The sequence below is a fragment of the Molossus molossus genome, unplaced genomic scaffold (assembly GCF_014108415.1).
Source record: "Molossus molossus isolate mMolMol1 unplaced genomic scaffold, mMolMol1.p scaffold_m16_p_5, whole genome shotgun sequence".
Lineage (NCBI taxonomy): Eukaryota > Metazoa > Chordata > Mammalia > Chiroptera > Molossidae > Molossus > Molossus molossus.
Window position 1 is genome coordinate 414,395 of NW_023425388.1, and position 27,564 is coordinate 441,958.

At 57.4% G+C, this 27,564-nt stretch overlaps 1 protein-coding gene across 7 annotated transcripts in view; it reads right to left on the bottom strand.

The window, feature by feature from the left end:
* Positions 1 to 27,564, bottom strand: part of GRIK1 (glutamate ionotropic receptor kainate type subunit 1) — a 178,784-nt gene that overhangs the window by 21,520 nt on the left and 129,700 nt on the right. For 3 of the 7 annotated variants that reach the window (XM_036242970.1, XM_036242969.1, XM_036242971.1), the window contains exons 8-14: positions 24,032 to 24,139; positions 21,353 to 21,397; positions 16,805 to 16,918; positions 14,968 to 15,171; positions 14,101 to 14,324; positions 7,797 to 7,915; positions 4,399 to 4,616 (exon numbers count right to left, since the gene is read on the bottom strand). In XM_036242970.1, the coding sequence (XP_036098863.1) occupies positions 4,399 to 4,616; positions 7,797 to 7,915; positions 14,101 to 14,324; positions 14,968 to 15,171; positions 16,805 to 16,918; positions 21,353 to 21,397; positions 24,032 to 24,139 (1,032 nt within the window). The remainder of the gene's footprint in view (positions 1 to 4,398; positions 4,617 to 7,796; positions 7,916 to 14,100; positions 14,325 to 14,967; positions 15,172 to 16,804; positions 16,919 to 21,352; positions 21,398 to 24,031; positions 24,140 to 27,564) is intronic. The other 4 variants (XM_036242975.1, XM_036242973.1, XM_036242972.1 and 1 more) reach the window with 2 other exon arrangements.

Consider the following 27,564-nt stretch of genomic DNA (forward strand, 5'->3'; position numbering starts at 1 on the left):
AGTGGAAGGTACAGGAGCCTCCCAACTCCTCTGGTCTCCTGTGGTCCTTCCTCAGGGCTGGTCAGCAGACCCCCCGGGGCGGGGAACAGCTCCTTCCGCCTTCACGTACGGCCTTGTCCGTCCTCCACAAGGTGCTCCGTGGGCTCCCCGGCTCCCGCACTTAGGACCACAGACACGTGAGAAGCCGGGGAGCTTGGATCCCCAGGAAGACGCGGCACGGAGCGGGGGGCCTCCCGGACCGTCAGGGCCGTCGGCAGGTGGCCCGGCCCCCGCAGGACGTGGCCAGTTTTCTGTCACTGAAAACCTACAAAAGCTCCACGGTCGGGAGAGGTTCCCACAGGCCCTTTGCCAGCAGGTCCCCCCGGAACAGCCCCGACCCAGGGCCTGCTCAGGGACGCACAGAGGTCACACGTCAGTGACCGTCAAGGCAGAATCGGGGTCTCTCTGCCTCCCACCATGTTCGGTGATGTTAGGTCGGAAAGTACTATTTTGGGGGCAGTTAAATTAGATCCATTTCTTCTTGGACAGAGTTTCTGTAGTTGAGGCTCAAGTGTTAGGGATTCTTAAAAACAGGAGCATCCTTCGCGGGAAATGATCCAAGTACGAGAAGACCGATCAGACTCAGGCAGAGTCTGGGTGTTTTATCTGATCCTCTGGGGTTCTGCTGAATCGCTTCAAACGACACGTTTGAAGATCAGACACAGTGGTGGCCTGTCACTTCGGGGACGGTGTCGAAGGTTAATTAGAATATTTCTGAAGTGCTCCGAGCTTCTTAGCGAAAGTCAGTAAAGCCGAAAAAGTCTCATTTATTAAATCCGGAAGCATCCAGCTTTGTTTAATCCTGGAGGGGTCAGGTTGAGATAAACTCATCTCGTCTGTTTAGACCTGATTGTGTGTGATTCTGAGGCTGCGGAATCTCCGACCTGTGACGAGGAGCCTGGTCGACGGCCACGCTGACTTCTGTTTCCCAGGCGGGGCCTCGCCGTGTCCGTGCGCGGCTACAGCTGTGAACGGAGACACGCGATGATGACCAGCCCGTGCCCAGGTTCCTGTGTGCTCAGCACTATTCCGAACATGTCGCAACCATTAATTCACTTCACCAATTACCGATATTGATCACAGGAGAAAGATACGATCATTGTTTCCTTTTCACAGACCAGGAGACATACGACATGGGAATATGACGCACCAGGACGAGGTCCCGGGGGTCGGCCGTGTGCGTGACACTCGGAACAGCAGCCTCGGGCCCGTCCGTGCGGCAGCAGGTGGGCACGGTCCCTGCAGACAACATCGCCGGGAGCCGCTGTGGCCTCGTTGGTCACAACCCGTCGCTACGTGATGCCCGGGGCCTCTGGGCAGCCTCTGGGCAGCTCCGTGTCCTTGGGCTGAAGCCTGGGCCGTGTTTCAGGGTGCAGCTGTCGAAACCAGGACACGTGGACCCTGTTCTGTCCCCCACTTCGCAGTGACCTGTGCTCCACACGCAGCTTCAGCCAGGTGCGCGGTGCAAGTTCAGGAGCGTGATACGGTCCTGAGCCCGGAGAACCTACGTTTCATGAGTACACCCCTCTAACATGTCACCTTTACTCAGGCAAACGACCTATCGCATTGTTTCTTCAACCAGGTCGTGAGGCTTCTACACGGAAGACGTATCCTCCCACCGTTCACAGAATGAGTACCTGACCTGCTCTGCTTCCCACCAGCATGTCTGGAGATTTCACCTGCGGACCATGTTCGAGTGCATTTGTCCGTGCGTGTCTCCCTGACGCCAGACACGCTGGGGAAATCATTATAATCTCTGTTATCTTATCAAAAGTGATTTTATAAAGTGGTAAATATATCCATATAGAACAGATGAAATAACCAAGAACAATGACATTTTAAAGTCTCCAATATACTTTAAGTAGATCCTGATTTAAGAAAACCTTGAAACTCAAGCCAAGACACGGAAGTCAGCCGTGGACAAACCCAGACTTGGGAGACACCACAGCCGACGCGCGTGGTGGCTGCAAACAACCGTTTCCTCCGCGCACGATCAGATATGATATTTCACCAAATACTAATTTCTTAACGTGCTTTGAACTGAGCTTTAATATACAAACACCTCTTTGAAGGAAGACCACCAAGAAGGCAGCTGTAGCCCTGGCCGGTGTTGCTCAGTGGTTAGAGCGTCGGCCTGCGGTCCGGAGAGACCCGGGTTCGGTTCCCGCTAAGGGCACGTACCTCGGTTGCAGTTTGTCCCCGGCCCTGGTTGGTTGTGCAGGTGGCAGCCACTCGATGTGTCCCTTTCACATCGATGTTCCTCTCTCTCCCTCCCACTCTATCTGAACAAAAAATGGAAAAATGTCCTCGGGTGAGGATAAAAAAACAGGACAGAATTACAAGGAGACAGAATCTAATCCTTGTGCTTCCTGCTTCCTACGGCAGATGCGGAAGACGTTACTGTGATGCTCTGTTGCCCAAGGAGGACTTGCGGTTGGACGTGGCAGCCGCGGTCTGGGGGGTCAGGGGGAGGAGACGGGTCATGTGGGCCACGAACTGACTGCTCTGGGCACTTTCTCAGTCAGGGTGCGGGAGGACAGGGCCTCGCGGGCCCGGCTTTGGGAGCCACGGGGACGACCCCGCCAGCAGGCTGGGAAACCGATGTCCTTCACATCGTGTCATCGTTAGCACGACCCCGAGGAGAAAGACAAGAAAGTCTGTTGAAGATGTCCCTTCAACAATGTCTCTAGGAGTCCTGTGTTACTAATGCGCCGACTTATGAAAGAGCCCATGATAATTAACGTGTGACGAGGAGCGACGACGGGCCAGAGACCTTCCTGAGCAGTTGCCTGCACCGGCGTCACGACGCTCCGTCTCTCTTTAGCCTCGTCCTCCCTGCCGACCGGCCAGGGGACTGACCTTCCGCGGCAGGTGCTAGACCGACCACACGCTGAGGACTGTGCGTCTCAGACGCTGGCGACCTTGAGCAGGTGCCTGGCTAATAAGCATCATTCACTGAGTGACACTGGCCTTAGACTTGTTCTTTTTTTTTAAATCCTCGCCCGAGGATATTTGTCCATTAATTTTTAGAGAGAGTGGAAGGAGAGAGAGAGAGAGACGTCGATGTGAGAGAGACATCAATTGGTTGCCTCCTGCATGACCCCACTGGGGCCGGGGATCAAACCTGCGACCCAGGGACATGCCCTGGACTGGGAATCGGACCCGGGACTCTCTGGTCCACAGACCGATGCTCTAACCGCTGAGCCACACCGGCCATGACGTATTTCTTAAAAAAAAAAAATGTTTAGAGATCTTGTTCACTTAGACAAAACACAAATCCTAACTTTTCACATTACTCTGCTTCCCGATAAACCTCTGGGTGAAGCTCACTCCTAAAATAAAGTGCGTTTTTATTAGTAATTTTGCAAAGTGGCATCCGTGTGGGGAACCAACGCTGTTCTGCAAACAGAATGTTCTCTGTTTCTCACCCTCAGCTTGTGTGCCTGAATCCATATTCTTCAAAAGCCTTTTCTGCTCAGTCCTGGGGAGACAACTTCACTTTCGGGTGTGAAGCCTGGACTAAGGTGGACTCACAGTTCATTTCGGTCACACTTGCTGCCTCCCCCGCCCCCCACGGTCACCTCTGACGAGGAGGCTCTGGCCCATCTGTCCCGGACCCAGCGGTGACTCTGCACAGAGCCGGGCTTGTTCCCTTCGTGGGGAAGTGAGGCTGAGCTGCGACCTCCCAGGTGCCCCAGGCCGTTAAATCACCTCCCAGGAGCTACGGGCCTGAGATGTGCTCACGGGGGCACCGAGGCTTATTCCACAGCAGGCAGGAACCTGTGTCACTGCAGGGACGTGTCTCACCGGCGACCACACCGGGACCGCCGAGGGCGCTCGGGCCCCTGGGGAGCCTCCGCCTCGTGGGGCGCCCTGTCCGGGCCCCGACACAGCCAGAGCAGTCTCCAGGGATCCTTTTGGTTTTAACCCTCCAAGGACACCCCCTCATCAGCACACTCACTGGCCCCTGGGGTCCGTCCTCAAGTGCGGAACAGAACAGAACTGTGACGTCACGCACTCCGGTGCCGGGCTTTGCGACGGAGGAGCCTTCGTTTCGGGGGTTCCGTGCGAGGGACGGATGCACGGGCCGCTAGACTGTACTCGGAAAACAGCCCAGTTTTGTTTGTCTCTGGGACGAAGGCAGGAGAGGCCCTGACAATGCTGGTGTGGGGTCTGCGTGGGCTCGACTGGGGTGGGGGCCCAAGACGTGGCCTTAGGCTCACTGCTGGGGACACCGGTCATCACCCTTGTTATTCTCCCCCACACTGCCCAGCACCTCTCCTTTCTGGGGAGACACTTCCACCGCATTCCCCTCGCCCCAGCCTGAGCGAACCGTGGAGATACACGGTCATTTCTCACCTTGAAGAAGGTCATGGTCGACCCGTCTCGGACGGCCCCGTACTCGATCTTGGTCTGCTTGGCCAGGTCGTCCGCCGAGTCGATGGGGGATTCCATCCTCTCCACCGTGAGGAAGGCGGCCAGGTTGGCCGTGTAGGAGGAGATGATGATGAGGGTGAAAAACCACCATATCCCTCCGACGATTCTGGTCGAGAGAGCTTTGGGCATCAGCTCCGACCCTGCGGCGGGGCCATCAAAGGAAGAGCGTTAGGCTGGCAGACGGGGGGTCTCCACGCGCCTGGGGGGACACGCATTTCTGTGACATGAAAACTGATCGGCCAGGACCCGCGCTCTGTGTGCAGATGAAATCCTGCACTTTTTTTAGGAGCGGGGACAAGATTTCAGTGGTGTCGACCCTGACACTACCCGCTGCGTCCCGTGGTCTGGGCCCTGAGGTCACCGGCGTCTCCGTTCACGGTTAACTGAGTCGTGTGGGTTGGAAAGTCAGCCCCGGACGTCTGGCCTCTGACCAGGCCTAACACACGGCGTGTCGTGTGGAACAGAATGTCCGAGGTCTCTGCCCCACTAGCAAAGCTTCGAAACGCGAGCGTGTTCGACTTAAGGTGAAAGACAGTCAGGACCTTTCAAAAGATTGACGTCGGCCATTTGCCTCTTTCAGTGGAGATCACGTCTTTCTGGGGCAGAGTCTCATTGGACGGAGAAGACTATGTTCACTGAAAGCGTGACTCTGCCCTCCGGTCGAGCCCTATGTTTTAACTATACTTCAAGGACTGGCTGTTTCTCAGGGGACAGGGGCCCTTTCCGGTGAAAACACACACTCCGGGGTCATCAGACGACTGCTGACTGTTTGTGCGAGAGCGTAGGGCCCGCCGGGGCACAGGACCGCCCCCTCCGAGACGGGTGTGGGCTGAGCTCACTCACAAAGCGGTCAGGCATCCGTGGAAACCCCAGGTGCCCACACGTGGTCCAGGCCGAGCTGCGGGAATCCCATCAACCCAGCAGGAGAATTCAAGGCTGGGTGGATTTCGGCTCATCCGTTCGCCGAAAACTCGCCCTGGTCCCGTGCTTAGTGTTTCCTCCGTGGACTGGGAGGGACCAGAGTTCACGTGACCAGTCAAAGCGCCTAAAGGTTTAAGATCCACAGGGGCGGGCACCCCAGGGGCATCTCCGGTCTGAAGAATGTTCACTGTCCTCGTGTGTCTCAAGGTTTTGCAGTTCACGGTTTAGACAGAGGGGAACTGGGGCTCAGCTGCCCACAAATAAGCGAGTTTGGCTGCAGCTGGTGTGGCTCCTGGAGTTGGAACCAGGTCTTGGTGAGGTCGGAGCCGGCAGAGCGTCCAGGGCCGCTGTCTCCTCCTCCCGCTTATTCTTTCTCAGTGAGGGGTACGCGTCTCCACGGCTGGCGTCGCCTTCCGTGGTTCTGTTCCGTGTGAGTTTGGGTGTGTGATATCGCACAGACGCACAACAGTCTCCACCAAATCGCCTCCGAGGGTTCGGAGGGTTAGCTGGTTGCTGTTGTTTAAACCTTGTGGCTTTAATGGGACTCAAGTGCCCGGGGGGGGGGGGGGGGGGTTCGGCTCAAGGCTGTTCCTTGTCTCTGCGCCCGGCAGCCTTGTGGCAGGTGACGGGGTGTTAGATGTGCAGCCGGTTATCAGTAAAATGCCATTTATTTCATAGAATAGCCACGGGGAAGGAGCAGAAGAACTGATGGAAACATCTCCGGAGCGTAAAGGTGCGGATTTCCCGCTGTGAACTATCCTTACGCTGTCGTCTGTGTTTCTAACGAGGTTTTGAGCTCATCACCCGGTAGTTATGTAATTACACAGCAGTGACGCTGGACGGACAAATGGATGACCAACCGCTGACATGGGATGAAAAGAATACAAATTCACACCGGTCACCCTAAAATACGTATTTACACTTCGGGAGAAAGAAAACCACTCGGACGCCACGTCACGCCCTTGGTCGACGGTGGGCACTGTGCTTCTCGACATTTCATCGTGTCTTCGTGTTCAGGCATTTTCGGGGTGCGCGAGTCTCGGGGTTCACCGGGATACTGGCCTCCCTGCAGACACGATGTGCGTGAGCTCGGGGCTCGCGAGCATGGGGTGAGGGGGACGGGGAAGTGGAAGAAGCATCCGCAGGAGGCCCTGGGGACCAGGAGCGACACTGCCGCCGTCTCTCAGGCACAGGGGCCGCCAGGCCTCCCAGACTCTCGCGCCCCCAGGAGGCGGCGTCTGGTCGTCACACCAGAGGGGAATTCAGCAGACGGTTCCCAGTTGGGGACAGTGACAAGCTTCTGCTAACGAGAGAGAGCGCAGCCGTCCACACGGAAGGGAGCCACCCGGCCCAGCACGCACGCGAGCACAGACGGACGGACGGACGGACGGACGGCCCTGGGACCGCCCTCTGCACGGGGTGGTGCTGCGCCCCTGACAGATGCTTTCAGCTTCTCGAAGAACAAGCAGAGTCTGGTTGGGCTGACGGTCATGTGCCCCAGGTCTGGCACCCCCCGGTTTGCTGGGGATGGTGGTGACGTCCAGACAGGCAGAGCAGGAGTCTCGGGGGCGGACACCTGACACGCGCTCCCTGGAACCGTCTGCGCACGTCTGTCCCCAGTCAGGAGGACAAGCGATAGGGCAGCAGGGGGCCTTCACTCTTCGAAAGCAACTGCACAAAAGACGGATGGACGGACCTGCGCCCTCGGGGAGCAGCCCCTGCCGGGCTCCCTGCGGGCTCCTGGCTCTGCACCCCCACCGGGCGACCTCAGGGGCCGGGCCGGGGCCACACCTGTCGCAGCGTCTGCAGCGTCTGCCTGACTGTGATGAACGTGCCCACTGGCCTCCGCGGCGTCTCCACAGCAGGACGGAGGCCAAACGTCTCAACGCTAACAGCTCCCTCACGAGATGCCCAGGGCCCCCCAAAACAAGCTCCCTCCTCCCTCCGCAGCAGTATCCAGCCCCCAGATTCTCACAATGGGCAGAGCATCGGGCATTTCTACGGCGGGAGTCCTGGTCCCCAGCCCCTTCGCTTACTGTTGCTATGGTTACCAGAGGGTGGGACGTCCCCGGGGGCTCAGACGGGTCCCAGGAGGTTGTCAGGAGGCGGTCAGCGGGTGGTTTCAGGGAGCAGGTCCCTCAGCTTAACTTCCAAGGGCCCCCGTCCTGCTCCTGCCCAACCTCCACCCATGAAACTCGTCAACAACTTCTCAGGCTCTCTGACTCCCCTCGGGGAGAATCCGAATTCACTGCCTGACAGACAGTCCTGTCAGACAGACGGCACGGACGGGCCCTTAGCCACTCGGTCTTTGCTGCTTCTGGAGCCCGCGGCCCAGCGCCCTGCCCCTCGGGGTTCGCCAGCGGGCCGTGGGGTGCGGGGCGGGGGCGGCGGCCGGGTACCTTGCTGCATGAGCGCACCGATCCCAAACCAGAAACTGTTCAGCAAAGTGAAACTGTTTTCCACCGTGTCCGAGTCGGGGTTGCAGGGGTGGGGGTCGTACCACTCGTAGGGTGTGAACCTGTGTAGTTAAGAGACAGCCTGTCAGCGTCAGCGACACACTCTCGGCCGCAGAACCTGCTGAACGACGCAGAAAACCCGACCGTTAGTGACGGGGACCCCCCCCCCCCGCCGCCACATCCACAGACTCACAGCCAGGGGGGGGCGGGGGCCCGCGGACCAGACTTTCCCCAGCGTCATCCCCGGTTCTGCCGGAGTCTCCAGGACTCGGGTTTGTTTCCATCTCACGGAGCAACACAGGCAGTAAAGACGAGCTCCCTCGTCCTGCGTGTGCGCCACGCAGCCCCGACCAGCGACAACACTGGCCAGGGGCCCGCGCGTGGGAGACACCAGAACGAGGGGCTGCCTGCGGGGCGTCCGTGGGGGAAGCTCAGACGGGACCCCTGTGGCGTGGTGACTGTGCAACAGCCCAGAGGAGCCGCTGGACACGACCCGTGGACAAGAGGAGGGTCTGGGTTTGGGACCGTGCTCGGTGTTTTCTGGGAGTTCGCAGAAGCAAAGCCACAGATGACAAGGCAACGTTGAAGCTTCAGGGTTATCCCCCCACCCCCGCCCCGGGAAGGAGCCTGCACCCCGCAGGTGCCCCGACGGGAATCGAACAGGTGACTGACATTTTGGGGCAGGGACAACGCCCAACCCCCCGAGCCACACCGGCCGGGGCCCCTCGTCAGTTATTTGTTTTTGCTGATCCTCACCCAAGGGTGTTTGTCCCATTGGTGTTTAGGTAGAAGGGAGAGGGGGAGACAGACATCGATGTGAGAGAGACGCAGCCACTGGTCACCTTCCACATGCGCCCAGGAGACCGGACCTGCACCCAGGTCCGGCCCTTGACGGGGAATCAGACCCCGACCCTCAGTGCTCTAACCGCTGCACCACACGGGCCAGGGCCCCCCCTCATTTAAAAAAATTTTTTTTTATTTTTTATAAATGTCTACTTGTGACCAGAAGTGTCTAAGGCAATGATTTCCAACCGGTGTGCCACAGGAGGCACGCTGGTGAGCTGCAAGCATTTTATTTTATTTATTTATTTATTTTGTGTGGTACGTGCCCCTGGCAGGATCCGAACCCGGGACTCTCTGGTCCGCAGGCCGACGCGCAACCGCCGAGCCAGACCGGCCGGGGCTCCTCATTCGTCTTTAACGTCACTGCTCCTAGATCGGGAGACCGTGGTCCTTGGATCGCCAGCCCTCGTTAGGAAGCTGGACAAGTTACTGAACATCTCGGGCCTCCGTTTCCTTATCTGTGAAGAGGAAGGAACTGAGCTAGTTCCGAACTGTGTCAAAATAAAAATCTGGGGGCTTCATCGGTTTTTCATTTGTCTCTATTTTCTACACATCTGACTTCTGCGGCCCAGGGGAAGTCCCGGCTCTGGGGATCTTGGGGGCTGTCTCGCCAAGGGGCACGCCAGCCCGCCCAGGGGGCCAGAGTGCTCTCCAGTTCCAGGAGCAGAGGGACGGGCCTGGGGAGACCAGGCTCCAGGGGCACCAGCATCGGCAGCCGGGGGGCACGGTGGGCCCCGCACGAGGAGCCGGCAGACAGTCCCTCTGACCGAGTCTCCTCCAAGCCCGGGCTCCGGAGGAAAGTGCGGGGTCTGCTCCCAGTCTGGGGGGTGGGGAGATGCCCCACGGTCGCCCCCCTGTAATGGGGTCCACCCTTCCAGCACCCCCACAGCTGCCGCACAGCGCCGGCCTGGGCATCTCTGAGCGACCGTTGCACGTCACACATCTGATTTACTGTTTCAGCAAGATAATTAGGTTTGAATTCACACACTCGTCCCCCGAGCAGCTGGCCGAGCTGGAGACGAACACCCCGCGGACAAGCCTGCTAATGGGAGCGACACCGGAGGAAGATGCCGTCACTTAGCGGGGCCGCGGCCGCTCGCGCCGTGACCCAGAAATGTAATTGCGGTGAATGAGGAGCTTATGCATCAGAAAGAAGGCACTTTCTACACAGACTGTGACTCCTGGCAGCCCCGGCCGGTCCCCGGCATTTCCGCCCAGGGGAGCGACGACCCCTGAGCCCTGCCCCCCCTCTCTGGGTGCCGCTCCCCGGTTCTGCTCAGTGTTTCGTACTTCACAGTGACAAGGGGACACGGGCCCAACGCTCGGCGGTTCCTTCTGTGCGGGACTCTGAGTGGCTCGGGGAGCAGGTGGACGGAGAGTGTGGACATGATGCTGTGGTGCGGACACGGCCGTGGGGTCGCGACCGGCCTTCCTGCTGCCTGGATGCGGGAGTTTCAGCTTGAAACACCTCGTGCTTGACACCTGTCAGCATCAGAAATCTGGGGGCAGGTCACTCGCGGACTTCGCCAGTGGCTCTCTGAGCTGCTGCTCCCTGGGCTCTGGCGTCCAGTAGCCTGACGGGGACATGCGCCTAGGGTCTGAGTCACACCTGCACACGAGAGCGTAGCCGTGAGCGCGAAGGGAAGGTTCACGTCGCCAGGTGTTGACTCGAAGGGAAGGTATCGGAGGGTGAGGCCCTGAGGGCCGCTGGCTGAGGAAGGGACCTCGGGCTGCGCCGGGGACGGGGGGGGGGGGCTGGAGGGGTGTCCATGTGCCTTTAAAGGGGAAAACTCTGGACGTCTAACAGAACTGTGGGTTTGTACAAATTAGCATTATAGTCAGAGGTTTTATTGATTTTTTTTTTTTGGACAGATACCAACTTAAAAAATGTTTCTGTTTAAGAAGACAAATGTGCATCATAAAATATAAGCAGACATTATGTCCGGATGGTTAGTCTGCTTAGAGTGTGTGTTCATGGTAGACCTGATTTCCTGGGTGAGATACTTTTAACAAGTAATAGGCGCCCTGGCCGGTTTGGCTCAGCGGTTGGAGCGTCGGCCTGTGGACCAGAGGGTCCCGGGTTCAGTTCCCACTGGGGGCACGTACCAAAAAAAAAAGCAATATGAGACAGTGTCAACCACAAAACAGAAACGCACCCTCACTCCGTCGGAGTAACTGGGAGATTCTTACGGTTTCCCTCAGCCTGAGCTGCCATTTAACCTCATAAATTCAGCGCAGTTCAGCCAACGATCTCTGAGCGTCTGGTGAGCGTGCAGCCCAACGCAGGGGCCAGCTCTGATTTTGCTCGTTAAAAGGCCATCAACAGAAATCCTTCAAAACCAGAGCCTCTCTAGAGAGAAGGGTGGTGAGCGGGCCGACCTTCGATTCCCACGTCACTGCCTTGGAAGGCAGACGGCCAGGCGATACTGGACCTGCTCACACCTGAGCCAGTGGTGTGGTGACCAAGGGCGGCCGGGCCACGGGGCTGCGGGGCAGAGGTGAGGGAGCGGCGGGTGGACCCGTCCGACCAGCAGCCCTCCATCTGCTCACAGCGGTGCGCGTTGGAGGCGGGGAGCTGACCACCGTTGAGAGTGGACGCCAGAACAGGAACCCTGTGCCCTCGGGGCTCCCCTCCGTGTCACCCCCCCGGGTCGTCTCCAGGTCTGCACTTAATGCAACCCCCACCCCCCGGACCTCAGCGGGAAGACAGTGACAGGTGGTGAGGAGGAGAAGGAGACAGAGGGCCGGTTGGTGCACGGGCTGTGGCGGAGCAGAGCCAGGGGGCAGATGGCCGGACTGAGGAGCCCCCCAGGTAGGACAGGTGACGTCGGAACAGGCAGGGCTCTGCGTCACTAAGAGCCTCGAGGGACACAGACAAAATAAGGAGGGGAAGTACTGAATGTCACCCTATTTTGAAATATTCTGGTGACAAAAATCAGGCAATTTAAAGGCACAGTGGGGGTCAAGTGTCAAAGGGCACCCCTGACCTGTGCACTCGTCCAAACTCTGGGTGCTTCTGACGTGTTTTCTCGCACTCGCTGTGACATGTCCTGTGACCACGCCCTGCGGCCACGCCCTGCGACCACGCCCTGTGACCACGCCCCTGGCCACGCCCTGTGACCACGCCCTGTGACCACGCCCTGAGACCACGCCCTGTGACCAGCAGCAGGCTCCTCACACTTGGCAGCGTTGCCGCCACCTCCAGGACAGAGCAGAACCGGGGGGTGGGCTCCCCACTCTGTGCCCTCCGCTGCGTGGACGGCTCCAGTGTCCCAACATCACCCGAGGTGTGGGGCCTGGAGGAGAGGGGTCACACGAGCCCACGTGGACTCCTCACTCACTGTTGGAGGTGGTCACCTGAGGGCCGTCATGTGTTAGGTGGCCCTTCGAGGGCTGTAGTAGTTTCATTCAGAAGCCGTTGATGGGAGGTGTACCCCCAAAGGAGAGACCTATCGTTTAAAATGTGATACCCAAGCCCTGGCCGGTTTGGCTCAGTGGTTGCAGCGTCAGCCTGCGGTCCAGAAAGACCCGGGTTCGGTTCCCGCTAAGGGCATGTACCTCGGTTGCAGTTTGTCCCCGGCCCTGGTTGGTCGTGCAGATGGCAGTCACTCGATGTGTCCCTTCACGTCGATGTTTCTCTCTCTCTCTCCCTCTCCCCCCCACCCCCACTCTGAACAAAAAATGTTCTCGGGTGAGGATAAAAAAAATGTGATACCCAAAACATCTCTGATTATTCACAGCATGGCCTCGCAGCCTCGGTGCTGTCGACACTTGGGGGTACGTCTTGGTTGGGGCACGGTCCCGAGTGTTGCCCGGTAGCACCCTCAGTGGTGACAACCAGATATGTTTCCAGAACATTGACAAATGCCTCCCTGGGAGACAAACTCTCCTCGTTGAGAACCGACAGTTTACGGTGTTAAACCGTCAAGGGCCATATCGCTGTACATATTGTCAATACATTATTTTCTGAGCTAAGACGCGTGGAAAGAAAACTTTGGTCACTGCGTGAAAGTAGTTTCACATTTGGCTGACACCTGGGAACCAATCTGGGGACTTGGGAAAGGTACACTTGAGTAGGTACGGAGGAAAAATCCACCTCCTGTCGAAAGTACAACCCCCTGCGAGAGCCGACGCTGAGTGAGACCAGCTCTGCCTTGTGAGCTTCCGGCCTGGGTTCTCTGCTAACCTTTCCCTGTGATCACACCAGGAGTTACCTGGGAACAGTGACATACAGAAATATTTCTCTCAGAGATCCCTGAAGGGAAAACAAGAATTGATTAGGGAAAAAGCTCACTGAGTTCCGTTGAAAGATGAAAAAGATTGAACACAAGTAGGAGACATAGAAAAGCAATTATCATTTGTTTTACACGGTTTATCGAGGGATATTAAATGTTCGAGTCAGCAGAAAGATAAAATAGCTGTTTTAAATTCAGCATCAAAGGTATTTAGAAAATGGGATCTACTGAAAGGTATAGAAACCCTTTGAAGACTTGTGACGCGCAGAACGGTTAAATAAAAAGTTATCTCGGAAAATAAAAACCAACCTAAATCATCAGTAACGGCATAAGTACTGCCTCCGGGCTCTAAGTGTAATGTGTCCTTTCCCAGTTATTTCTAGAATTCTCTTCTCTCTCTATTGTTTTTGTAAAACAATTTTGACAAACGTTTCAAAGTATTTTTCTCTACTCCTGAGAATTTCACAATCTGGTTCAGTCCAGTGTTTCTCATGTGCTACAGTAGCTCCCAGCTAACTTCTCTGTGCTCGGCCAGGTGCGAAATACACGGACATCATGTTACTCTTCTGGCTGAAACATTTTAGATGTATCAGCTGGGCCGGGTTTTCCCTGTAACATAATTCCGGGACAGGGACATGGGTAAGTAAGATTCTCGCCTGCAACACTGATACAATTAGATTAATATCAAATTATTTCCTTACTGTCTTTGAAAAGCACCTTTATAAAGAATTAGAAGAATCTGCCCTGGCCGGTTTGGCTCAGCGGTTAGAGCGTCGGCCTGCGGTCTGGAGAGACCCGGGTTCGGTTCCCGCTAAGGGCATGTACCTCGGTTGCAGTTTGTCCCCGGCCCTGGTTGGTCGTGCGGGTGGCAGCCACTCGATGTGTCCCTTCACATCGATGTTTCTCTCTCTCTCTCTGTTCCTCTCTCTCCCTCCCTCTCTATCTGTACAAAAGATGGAAAAATGTCCTCGGGTGAGGATAAAAAAAAAAGAATTAGAAGAATCCATCTACCAAATGGCTCTTACGAGGGAGAACGTGACAGGACACAGCACTCGGCACAACCAAAATGCCACCTTCAGTTCCGCATCTGCCCCCCGCCGGGCACGCAGGGCCGCCCGAGACTGACTGGTCTCGGCTGTGGCTCAGGGTCCAGGGGTTCTGGGACCTACCTTGCAATCACGAAGAGCACACAGCTGACCCCCAGGCAGGCTAAGAGCACGTACATCCAGATGTCGGGGGACAGGGGGTTGAGGAAGGAGAAGACCCCTGGGTTGGTGCCGTTGGGCTTCCGGTAGAGAATGCTGATGCCCAGGGTCATGAAGGGCTTGGAGAAGTCGATCACTGTCTCCCGCACGTAGGTGATGGTGAGCGGAGCCACGGCCAGGTCGGCCCTCTGCAAAAGCAAGTGAGGCCACTGTCTCAGTGTCTGCTTCCCGGCCAATGCCCGGCCTGCTTCCGGGTCCCCCTCCTTATCCCCAGCTCTGGCGCTGCCCAGGTAAGAGGCTTCCGCGACCAGGGGCTCTAACATAACACAGGCCGACACACAGTTACAGCCAGGGAAGCGTGTTTTTTAAGAAACAGAGACCAGAGGTATGAAATACACCCAGACAGACAGACAGGCCCAGACGTGTGTACACGCTGGAACGAAGTGGACGAAAAGCTGCAGGGTGATGTCTTCTGAAGAGCCTGCGAGAAAACCACGGGGCAGCACCTGGCCGTCAGGTAGCCGACCAGACGAGATTGCTCTGGGCCGCGGACCTTAGGACGCGTCGTTTGCCGTGAGAACCGCTCAGGTTGGTTCTCCACACGAAGGCCCACAGTCTCGCCTTGGATCTGTAACCTCACTGGCCCGTCCAAGTAAGCAACACTGTCTCCAGGTTTTCTCCTGCCTTCAAAGCCATCGTCAGGATTCAGAGACACGGAAATATTTCTGACTATCGCTTCTGACTCTGACCGGCCACTTCGCTCTCGCCCCTCACCCCTCCTGGGCTGTCCCCAGACACCGAGACCCACGCGTGAAGGCGGACTTGGCTTACGTGATCCATGAGCTCCTTGACCATTCCGTTCCACTCCCCCTTGTCGTTCTGGGCTCCGTACTTGCCGTCGGGGACGAGCTTCACGTCGTAAATAAAGCCCAGGATGTTGGACAGCTCCTTCAAGAGGTCCAGGCAGTAGCCTTCGAACCGGTCGTTCCCGTGCAGGGGCCGGTCGGACTTCCTGTACATGACGTAGGGCTCTTCCTGCGGGAACAACGCGGACACGGGCCCGAGCTCACCCCACGGGCGGCGCCGGCAGCGGCCGTCACAGGGCACGCGGAATGATTTCTGAGCGGCGGGAGCCCCGAAATCACTCCCTCAGCTCCCCGTCTTTGCTAAACGCTTCTCCCGTACTCTGCGAATGCAGACAGCCGCACATGTCATTCCTCTCTCCCCTCTCTGGAAAGGACATCGAGGGACCGGTCGGGCAGACTCGGGCACAACTGCAGTTCAGGCCGGCAGAGAGCCGGGGGACAGACGCACCCACTCACGGACCCTTTGCCAGACGCGCCTGCCGCCTGGCGTCTAACTGAGCGTCACCTGCTGACACAGGTGAGTAAATCCGCACTGGCTCATCCATCTCTCCTTCTTCAACTCCCCGAACACTCTCAGGCCCCTATGTCTGGACCACGGTTCACCTTCATTCCGCTCTTCCTCCACTAGCTCTGCGTGTTGTGCTGGCTGGCTTCAGTGTCTTATTCAAACAGTATTTCTATGTCTTTTTTACATCAGCTTCATTTTCTTAATTGACCTCACCTGAACCTTGCACTGGGCCGTTCTCGGCTAAGATGCTGAAACGGGAAATCCTGTTCTGCGCATCAACGCGTTTTCTTACCACCAAGTATCAACGCGCTTACTTCTCATTTGACTAATCAGGACTTTATTTTACTTCATGGAATTCGACCAGTGACCAGACTGCTGAAATGTCCTTTTATTTCTTCTCATTTGCATTTCTGACCGTTAAGACCTTTGTTACCCTCCAACAAACCGACAGAAACCGAGAACTCGGCGATCCCGCATATAGTGGCGGAGAAAGTAGTCACCGGGAAAACACCACCGTTTCAGTTTGGGTGAACACGTCTCAGGAGTTAGCGATCTTAGAAATGAGTTAGGTGGACATCAGGGGCTGCATCCAATCGAGCAGAAAGGTGTGACAGCAAAGCCCCGACGTGGCCAGTCCTGCCCCTTCTCCCAGGGCGAGGGCCGCGGACGGGGCGCGTGAACACCTGTGCGTGGACGGGGGCTGGACGGGTGCACGGCCAGTGGTCCAACAGGAAGCGGGAAGGAGCCTTACCTGGGTTTCGGAGACTATTAACGAAGCGGCTGTTTGCCCAGGAGGGAGCAGGGCAGAGGGAGCCCCCGGTGGAGGCCAGAGAAGGTGGAGCCCCTGGGCCGGCCTCACAGGAAGGGGTACACTCGGGGCGGAGGCGGGCCGGGGAAGCAGGCACCTGGGCCCAGGACGGCCGGGTGTGAACAGATGGTAGGTGGGAAGGAGCCCGTGAGGAGAGTTTCTGGCAGAGCCCGAGGGAGGGGGGAAGACTTGTCCTCTGGTATTTTCCCCACCCCCCCGACATGTTGCCAGAACCCCACTCATTGGAAGCCAACCGGCCGCCAGGGGCCCCGGCTGGGTGGCTGGCGGCGGGCGGAGCAGGGTCCACAGAACATCTCGGAAGCTCATCACTCGCTCCCTTCAGGGGGCTACACCCTCACGCTCCCCACTGACCGGACCTTGGGGGACAGGGATGTGGGCGTGGAGACGCAGGTCCCCTGCGAGGCCGGTGGGAGTCCGGACGCGAGGACGGGGGGAGACGCCTTGCGCTCCGCGCCGCCCACTTACCAGGATGGTGGTGACCACGAGCGTGCGGTTGGCCAGCGAGTCGCTGACGTGGTGGCCCTTGTCCCCCTGCCTGTCCGTCATGTTGAGGCCGCTGTTGGAGTTCCAAATCCCAATCTGCACGGAACACAGAGCGTCAGGGGCCGCGGCTGGCGGGGCCGGTGTCCCTCCAGGGGCCCCTCGCACGGGACCACGTGGGCTCAGGGCTGGGGAGGACCCGGGGCGTCACAAGCTACAGGTGCAGGAAAGGAAAGAACAGACGAACAGGTGTGGACGGAACAGGAACGTCTGCCTGGGGTGGAGGGCGGGAGGCCTTTTGGTTTCGAATTTATTAAGTTTATTATTTTTGAATGCAGAATTATTTTCTTCCAAAGAGCATCAGGTTTTCTTTGAATACACATCAGTTGACCACCTGCGGGCCTGCCAGGCACTGGTTTGGGCGCCGGGCCGTGGCCAGGACAGACATTCTGCCCCAGGGAGCCACGCACCCGACACCAGCCCAGATGCCCAAGCGTCCGTCCGTCCGTCAGTGTCCGGAGAGTCAACGAGGCCTCGGCGGCGGGAGCGGAGGGGACGGAGGGATCGGGCGTCTGAAAAGGGAGGGTGAGCGGGGGCCAAGGTGCCGCCAGTGGAGACCGAGCTCTGGCGTCTGTTCCTGGGGAGCAGCCGGAGGGGTTTCGGGGACCAGGAAGGACCCTGTTTGTGCCTCTCCCCTGTTGCTGTCTTCCTGTCTGGAGCACAAACTCCCCCACAGGGCGTCCATGCTGACCGCTCCTCCTTCACGCCAGAGGGCAGCTGTCTGTCAGACCCCGGCCCCTCCAGGAGACCGTCCACAGGGGTGCAGGGCCTCGCTCCCGGGTCATCCCGCCCACAGAAGGGGGGCTGTGTCTGGCCTCTCGAGGAGCCCAGGAGAAGAGCTCAGGGGACTATTTGTCTGAAGCTTCTGTCCGCATCGACCGCCAGCCCGGTGCCCAGACACGGACGTGCCCCCCAGCCAGGCGACCTGCCCGCTGGGGCCGCGGACAAGATGCTGACCGTCCTGAGCTCCGGTTCTGACTACACCCCGTGATGGGGGAACTGAGACCAGGTCAGCGGCACCACCTTCAAGCTCACCCTCTGTGAGTGAACCTGGAACCGTCCGTAGGCGGTTGTTGTTCAAATTCAGAAGCAGAAAAAGCAAGGAGCCACGGACAGCAGGACGGGCGAGGCGTGCTGACCCTCGAACGGACTGGTGTGGACGGGGACCCAGGCAGATTCCGCAGCGTGTCTGTGGCGGGACCACACGTGGCCGGCGGGGTAACGGGTAAACTTCATGACCGACTTCCGTCCAGACCCCAGCTTTGCAATTTTCCTGCAGGGTCACCTGGGGAGCGGTGGTCACCCCGGGAGCCTCGAGGTCCTCACCAGCGAAATGGAGATGAGACGCTTTCCCGCTGATTCAATAACCCGGCGCCCAGGGGACGCTCGGCCTCTCTCCTGTTTCCTCTTTCTTTACTTTGATTTACCGCCTAATACAGCCCCGGGAAATCCATTTAGCTCGACAAATATGCTTTAGAGACGAACATTCTTTGAGAAAGTTTCAAGGACTATCACACACTCAGGCAGATGAACTGGGTTTCTCTCTCCGTCGCCGGGCTCGCTGGGGGTGCAACAGGAGCCCCTCTCGGTAGAAGGGGCTGGAGGTGGTTTTGCAGGAGACGGCGTCTGGATCCGGGCCGTGAAGAGGTTCTTGGAGGGGGCGCAGGCAGGGCGGAGCCTGTGATAACCGTCTGGTCCACCCGGCACCGCGGAGAGGCCCACCCGGGAGGGTCCCCGGCGCACGCCAGGTCTGCCGGTCGCGGGATCTTCCGTTTCCTTCAGCTGGTTTTAACCCCCGGAGGAGGACGCTCCTTCTCTCTCAGCCTCCTCCCTTCTCCCGCTTTTCCGAGGTCGGGACTCTGCCGGGCAGAACCCACCTGGGTCTCGTGTCACCCAAAGCCGAGCTTTCGCTTGTGCGCCAAGGGCGTCGTCTGTCTACGCAGAGCGTGTGTGAACTGGGTCCCGGCTGTGCTTCTAGCTGAACCGACTGAGGCGCTGGGGAGGCTGGAGCCTGTTTTTCAGTCAAGTATTTAAAGGTGGAGGATTAACCGTTTGCAGTCCCTTCGCTCAGTGACGGAATGTGTCCCCTTCGCTCCTGGAATGTCGAGTGTGTGTTTAAAGACACTGTCTGTCGAACAGCCTTACAATATCATTCTCCCTTTAAACACAAACTTGAGATTGTCGACAGATACACCCCCAGCTCGCTGCCTGCGTGTATCTCCCTCACCAGCCCCACCGGACGGGCAGACGGTGAGACATTGTGGCTGCATTTCGATCCCAGAGGCCACGGTCCTCCAAGAAATGAGAGGAGAGGGGGTTCCTTTTCCTGCTCCCCGTGTAGCAGAAGGTCCTTCCAATCCAGACGGAGAGGGCGTCACAGGGCCCGCTGCCCGGGGACGGAGACAGTGTCCATCTGCAACGTGCACGGCCGACCTTCTGCTGTCAAACCCTGATCAGCAGAACAAAAGTGCATGTGTGAGTGTGTGTGCATGTGTGTGAGCGTGCATGTGAGTGTGTGCATGTGAGTGTGCATGAGTGTGAGTGTGCGCGTGAGTGTGTGTGTGTGCATGTGAGTGTGTGCGTACATGTGAGTGTGCGTGTGCACGTGAGTGTGCGTTTTAAACGGGAGCGGTCAGCTCTCCCAGCGGCTGACAGAGCATGTGAACATCAGCCACGGAGCGTGTCTCGGAGGAAGCCGGTCCCTGAGCCCTGTGTTGGGAGCAGGGGAGGCTGCAGCTAACCGACGCCCCGACGGTGAGATTTCCGTCCTGCGCTGCCCGTGCAGGAGCGTCTCCCGGACGTGGGGCCTGTGCTCAGAACGCAGAGCGACAACCGGCAGCCATGTTTACCGTGGGAGGTGGGAGGGTGGGCCGCTCATCTGTGGGTACGAACCCTGAACCCCAGACGCTGACCCATCTGGTCCTGCCTTTCGCTCTGTAAGTGCCAAGTGGAGCGGCCGGCGGCCGGGACAGCGAAGGACGCGCCGCAGGGAGGGCCCGGACGGCACAGCAAACACATTTCCATGGAAGGCGATGCACCAAGACTGACCCGTCCCTCCCTCCACCTTCCACACCGGGCTGCCCACAGACCGGAACCCCGGACAGACTGCTGAGGGAAGGACCACACGTCTCAGCAGACAAAGACGCATCTGCTTTTGTGTCTGAGCCTTCGGAGCACGTAGTCCGCGGCGGGCCCGCGAGGCTGCTACGCCGTCCTTTCGGGGGGAGGCCGGGCCCTGGTCTGCCCGGGATGTGACTGTGAAGCTTCTCTCGGAGGGGACTTGTCGGGGGACGTGTGTCTGCAGTCGGGTGCTGGCACGTGGTCACCGTCTCTTGTGGCCGTGACATGAAGCGGCACACCACAGGGCACACTCACGGCGGGGGAGCGGGCAGCGGGCACGAGGGGCAGGTGTGGACTGTGGAGGTGGGGTGATTCCTGGGCTGTAGTCGTGTGTAGAGGACACCCCCGCCCCACGCATGATTCCAGGGCTCACACTCCACCCCGGGTGCTGGTTCAATGGATTCCACGCGAATCTCCCGCGGACGAGCGTCCCGAGCTTCTCTCTGGGCGCCAGGCTCACCTGCCGATTCGAGCGAGGAGACCGGACGCCTTCTCTGCGCCCGTGGCGGCCCCAGTGGTTGGAGATGAAAACAAGGTCAATGAATCTGTGGATTCTTTAAACTTGAAAAGAGGCCAATTTCAAGCTCATCTACTGAGTCCTGCACACGCTTTTGGCGACAGGGAGAAGCTGTTGACACTTCCTGCGATCTAACTGCTCGTTCAAAAGATGAACGGGAGCCGACGGGCCGTTCCCGTGAGCACCTGACGCAACGCAAGCCCACGTGTGTCAACCCACAGACACCGCAGCGAGATGTTTCAGAGACAGAAGGGAAGACGCGGTTTGCGCGCCACCCGGCCATTCCTGGTCCGGATGTTTCAGTGTCTGACATGTGCTTACGTCACAATCATAAGCTGATCTAATGTCCCTTCCAGCATCCTAACGTGTTTGTCCCTGGGAACTTGCAAAGCCGGCTTGGGGGAGGGGGCTTCTGAGCCTGGACACGGCTGGTGGTGACCTGGAGGAGGAGTCCTTGCTGTCCCTGCCTCAGTCTGTCTGACTAGTCTGACGGATCAAATCTTTGATTGTTTTCATGCCCCTAAGGGGGGAAATGCAGTGATTTAAGACAACATGTAAATGAACCTGTCTGGTTCTGTTCAGCCCTCACAGAGACAGCCTGTCCCAGAGAGACAGAAGCAACATCGGGAAATATTGAATCCAGCATCATTTGGTCCGTCACCAGCCTGCGTTCATTCCCAGGTAGTTGTGGGGAGACAACATGTTGCACACCCACCCTCCCTCCCGGAGCGCAGCCCTGGGCTGGCTGCAGGCGTGGGAACCAGGCGGGGCGGGCTTTTCCCGGGACAGCCCACCCCCTACCCCCATTTCTTGCAGATTTTTTTCTGAGTACAAACCTTTTTCCACACTTTATATAAGTGTTTAGACACCTCGCCAGCAGCCTTGGTTTTCAAAGGGAAAAATAAAAATAGCACTTAATTAAAACAAAACATAAAACCCAGAGGCATCACCAGTGGGGGCTCAGTGCGCCGTCCCCCCCGCCGCCTGGGATCTGCACCACGGTCAGCGGGAGGTCGGAGAGCAGGTGCAGCGGGGGAGCCGAGCTCTGGGCCACAGAAGTCCCCCTGCTCGGCGGCACCATCACCCGACTGTCCCTTCCCCTCTCACGAACCACGAACATGGCTCTGAGTTCTGTAGAGTACGCACAGCTGTGCGGGAGCGTTGACAGGTCTTCATTCTTCCTTAAGAAGACCTGTTCGAGGCTTTCATCACCCAAATCAGTCAGTCAACACACAGACACACACACACACACATGTGCACACACACTTGCACACAGGCACACATGTGAATACATGTACACACACGCACACAGGCACACATACTTGCACACAGACACACATGTGAATGCATGTACACATGCGCACATGCACATAAGCACACATACTCGCACACACATGTGAATACATGTACACATGCGCACGTGCATAGGCACACCCACTTGCACCGACACACATGTGCATACATGTACACACATGCACATAGGCACACACACTTGCACACAGGCATACACATGTACCTCCCACAGGCACACACATGAACATGTGCATACAGGCACAATTGCACTCAGACATACACATGCACACACATGCATACACTTGCACACACATGCACACATGTGCATACTATTCTTAAGCCAGAAGAGAGCATTCTTGATGACTTATTCTATGACTAGGGGCTTCCAAGCAGGAGAAACTTGAGTGAAAGTGAGAAAATGAGCCAGTTGCAACCATTTCCCCGTGGCCCAAGGAGAGGCTGCTTTGCAGACTGGGCTTTTCCTCCCGGGCAGAGGAAGGTGGCCGGGCTCCCCACTGCCCACAGGCCCATTCCACCTGCCCCAGAGCTGAGCCCGAGTCACCTGAAGGAAGACAAGTTACTGCAAGGCAGGAGGAGGTGAGGGACATGGAGAAAGTTTCATCTGGTTTGATTTTGCCTCGGCTGCAGAAACACAGCCGAGTGCCGCTCCTGCAGGGTCTCCCTGGAACACGGCCAGAGGGGCATCTATGTGCCGTCTGTCAAAGTGGCCTTTCTTCCCTCCCTTCCCTCCGGTCTGTGCTGCAGAGACACAGGCACAGGAGCAGGTGTTCAACACCAGCATTTAGTCCGTAACAGGAACTCGCCTCTCTCCCTTCCTTCTTCCCTCCGGTCCAGACCCACGTCCCATCCGGACCAGGCGGAGGCCCTGCTCCCCGCAGTGTGTGGATCAGGGTGAGGGAGCTCCTGGGGGAGGGGGAGGCAAGGAGGGGAGGGTGGGGGTGGGGGAGGGGGAGGGAAGGAGGGGAGGGTGGGGGAGGGAGGGTGGGGGGAGGGAGAAACCTGCGTGTATAATCTGGTACAGTCCGTGCTCTCAAAGCTGCAAACTATTTTCCTCAAATATTTCCATACCAAGGCCAGCTGCTTTTATATTCAGCCTAATTACTCTGTTTCAATTATGCTATTTGGGGGTGGGACCCAGTTAGAACCTAGAAACAATGTGTCTGGTTCAGAACACAACAGAACAGAACTGGAAACTGGGTCTCATTTTAATTAAGTCGACGCCGTGCCTCAGGCTCAGCCTCCCGTCCGCCAGAGCAGAGAATACACAGGCCAGAGCTCTCTGTTCAGACGATGGTTTGGGGGTTTTCAAGTCTTTAAGTTTCCAAAGGGCACAATCTTCACACGACAGTGTTAACCCCAAATTATCGTTGTGAATACTAAAACTGATATCATAAAATATACCGGGAAGCCAACTTCTATTTTATTCTTCTTATTTGAACAGTTTACATTTGAATTGCTCCAAATCATCACTGAAATGGAACCTTACAGGTTGACAGACTGAGAATTACAACGGAGACAACCCTGAAATCGGAATCCAACGTTAAATACGTGTTTGGCCTATTTCCTCTTACGATGAAGACGCGAGTTGGGCTGCCTTCCTCGGGCCCCTTGCTGGAGTGGAGCTAACGTCCAGCCCGAGGCCATTCCACAGTTCAGGCTGCCTGTTTAAGTCTGAACTTAATTTTTTTTTTTTTTTTATCCTCACCCGAGGACATTTTTTCATTTTTTGTTCAGGTAGAGTGGGAGGGAGAGAGAGGATCAGAGAGAGAGAGAAACATCGACGTGAAGGGACACATCGAGTGGCTGCCACCCGCACAACCGACCAGGGCCGGGGACAAACTGCAACTGAGGTACGTGCCCTTAGCGGGAACCGAACCCGGGTCTCTCAGGACCACAGGCCGACGCTCTAACCGCTGAGCCAAACCGGCCAGGGCTGAACTTAATTTTTTAAGTCCCGTGAGAAACGGGTTCTGTGTCGGTACCATCACGCGCGAGCGGGAGCCCAGCCCTGCGCGAAGGCCCCTCCGCGTGGCTCTCGCTAAGGCCTGGAACTGAGAACATAGCGCGTCAGTGAGCTGGAGGGGGAGCAGGAACGGACACGTCGAGGGAACCACTTTTTCATCCCCTGAACTGTATTCTCCATGAAGATGCCTGAGTGGTACATTTTGTTTCATTTTTACATTCATGACCGGGGAGGTTACCTTCTCAGTTCCTTCCTCTCTGAGACTGATGATGTCCAGGTCGAAATCCTTCCTTAAGCCGTCGGTCTTGTTGAAGGCGATCCGTCCGGTCAAGCCGTCCCAGCGAGCCTGTGGCAAAGGGACGTGTCACCATCACTAATCATCACGGTCACACCCCCTGCCGCTCCTCGAACCCGCAGCCTCCAGGTCCTCGGCTCCATCGGGGGACAGGCCTCCCCCCTCACCGCACTGTTCCCAGGGCATTTGCTTTGTCAGCTCGAACACCCTCAGCCCGTCAGGTCTGGAACAGCACCGATCCCAACAGCGTGCGCGGGACAGGGTGGGGGAGCATGCACCCGGGAGCCCGGGGTCAGCGGTCCAGGGTCAGGAAACTCCCCGGGGCGGGGGGGGGGGGGGCACGCCCCTTCCTTTCATTTTTCTCTGTGAAAACAACACAACTCAGTGATGACTGAAGTGTCAGGGTGCCTCAGGCCTTCCGATGTCCGTCGGCCATTATATTAATTTCCCGTTGCCCCAAACCGCCATGAACTTGGTGGCTTCAGACGACGGAGACTCGCCCTCGGTTGGGAGGCCGGAGCAGCCGGTAGAAGGGAACAGACCTGGCGATCCAGGGTCCCCATTAGAGGAACACCGCTCCCCGAAACGACCTCCCGGGGCCTGGGCACAGACGCCTCTCTGCCGTACTGCTCCCAGCTGTCCCCACGACCCTCCCACCCCATCGGCTGGCATCACAGGGAGCAGGATTTTCCTCCCCAAAATACGTCGCTTTGGCCTGAGGATTATTTTAGGGTGATTATGTTTAAAAACAGGAGAGACAGAGAAGCTCTGAGAACCAAGTAGAACTGACCCTTTGGGAAGAGTAACTGATGTTTGTGAGGGGATTTCCACCTGTAAGGGGGTCTCCCCTCTGTCCCAGGGAGGGTGGGGCGACCACACCTGTAGACACTCTCCTCAGTGGGCAAGGCTGGGGTTCAGCTCTGCATGATGACCTCACCCTGCTTCCTGGGACCTCCCCACCAACATCTCCTCCTGTCTCAGCTTCCCCCCAACATCTCCTCCTGTCTCAGCTGCCCCCCAATATCTCTTCCTGTCTCAGCTGCCCCCAATATCTCCTCCTGTCTCAGCTTCCCCCAATATCTCCTCCTGTCTCAGCTGCCCCCCAACATCTCCTGTCTCAGCTGAGATGGTATTTCAGGTGATGGCTGCTTCCATTTGGAGAGTTGCTCCGTTACCCCTCCATGTACACAGGGGTACACCTGTTATTAAACTTGTTTGCTTTTCTCCTGTTACTGTTTTTTATTGCGGGGGTTTCTCAGTCAAGAACCTAAAAGGGTAGATGAGAAAACACCCTGTTTTGCCCTGAGAGGACACCTGAACCAAGTGCTCGAACCAGCGACCTCTTGGTGCAGGGTCAACGCTCAACCACGGAGCCACACCGGCCGGGCGTCCTTCAGGGACTCATGCCTACACTCTGATCTCAGTTTCCCCACCTGCAACATGAGGGGTTGGGGAGTCCAGGCCACCCTCCTGTGCACGGCACATTCAGGGAGTGAGGCGTCACTCTGCCCGGTGGGCTAAGTTGCTGAATAACTGAGCGGTGGAAAAGTTACGGGTGACTGTATTTTTAGTCTACAGCTTTTCAGTTCTCACTACAAATACTCTGTGATGCACATGAGAGCGGTGGAAGTGTGGTGGGCAGCACTGTGGTTTCAGAGTCTGAACTTCCACTGGCCGGATGCAGCCAGCACCCCCCCCCTCCCCCAGGCAGAGAAAGCCCAGGCCGGCCCGGCCTCTTCAGACTCCCGTGGTGGGGAGGGGCCACAGCCTTGCCATGGGCTCGGAGAAATTCTGCTGAATGTTCGCAATTACACACGGGTATTAGGAACATTTGTTTAAATAAATAACAGGCAAACATCAGTGAAGAAGTACAGCGCAGTGTTTTGGGGTGTGCGGGTTGGCTACCACTGCGCAGAGAGTAAAGCTCCATCTCGCAACCTTCAGACTTTGGGGTCTCGGATTTGAGGGGCAGGAGCTCAGCCACTGGGACGGTCGGCTTCACGGCGTAACTGCTCCGAGAAGGTCCAGCGCGTGGCCTCGGCCACCTACCCTGCCGGGCTAAACCTCGGCGTCCTCGTGATGAGGATGAGGCTCGCCGGGATGTCGGGGTGTCGGGGAGCAGATAGATGTAGAACGCTGACAACACTGCATGTTCCCAACTGTCCCTGCCAGTCACTCCTGCTCCTGGGCCGGCCCCGGGGTGGCCTTCGGGGCGACTGAGCGCCGTGTGCCTCCCCCAGCACTGCGCTTGGCGTTGTTTGTCCTGATGAACGCGTGAGCCCCCTCAGGAGGGTCAGCCTTGGGACCTGGAAGGGTCAGCCCCACACGCCCCCGGCCTTCAGGTGGTAGATAAGTGGGGGATTCGCTCCCTGGGCCCTGGCCTGCTCCCCACACCGCGTCCACCCGCAGTGACCACCTGTGGAGAGGCCTGGTTCTTCCTTATTTCCTGCCAGTTGCTGTGATTTGTTTTTCTCCTGATCTCTTCAACTGAACACAGTTTGTACGAACAAAGGACTCCCACGGCGACTGGCTTTCAACCCTCAGAGATGTCCTCACCTTCTGGGCCTCGTGAAGGGTTCAAGGTTGTGCTCCGTGGCTGAACCCCTCTCTGGCAGGAAGCCACAGCAATTTAGCGCCCCTCACGAGACAGATGCAACAGTCCCGGTAGCAGGGAAGAGGAACGTTACACTAGAGCAGTCCCGGCCGGGGGCTGGCAGAGGGGACGGTTCTGGCACCCACACGGGTAGACACTTCGGGGTGCACCTGACCACCAGCCTGTGGAGACTCCGTCCCAGCGGGCTGCCCACAAGGAGAGGCTGATCTCTGTCTACGATGCCCCTGGCTCGTCCGCTGTGCGGCAGAGAGGAAGGTACCCAGGGAGCAGATAAGACTATCAGGGTGGAAAGCAGTTGATCAGCCTCCCTTTCACTTTTTAGAACATTTGCTATAAGAACAGAACCATGGAAATTTAGGTCACAGAGACAAAGGGCTGATGCACTTGCCCAGAGTGACATGGTTCGTGAGTGACAGGACCAAACGAGACAGAAGTTTTTCTTGAATTCTAGGACGCAAGTGTGTGTGTACACGTGAATGTGTGTGCACATGTGAATGTGTGCAAACGTGAATGTGTGCACGTGAATATGTGTGCATGTGAATGTGTGTGCACATAAATGTGTGCACACATGTGAATGTGTGCACATGATTGTGTATGCACGTGAATGTGTGTGCACATGAATATGTGTGCACATGAATGTGCACATGCACGTGAATGTGTGTGATGTGAATGCATGTACATGTGAATGTGCATGCAAATGCCTGCATGTGTGTGCATGTGAATCCATGTGCACATGAATGTGCGTGTGCATAAATGCAAGTGTGTGCATGACTTTGTGTGCATATGAATGAGTACACGCACGTGAATGTGTGCAATGTGAATGCATGTACATGTGGATGTTTGTGTGCAAATGACTGCAGTG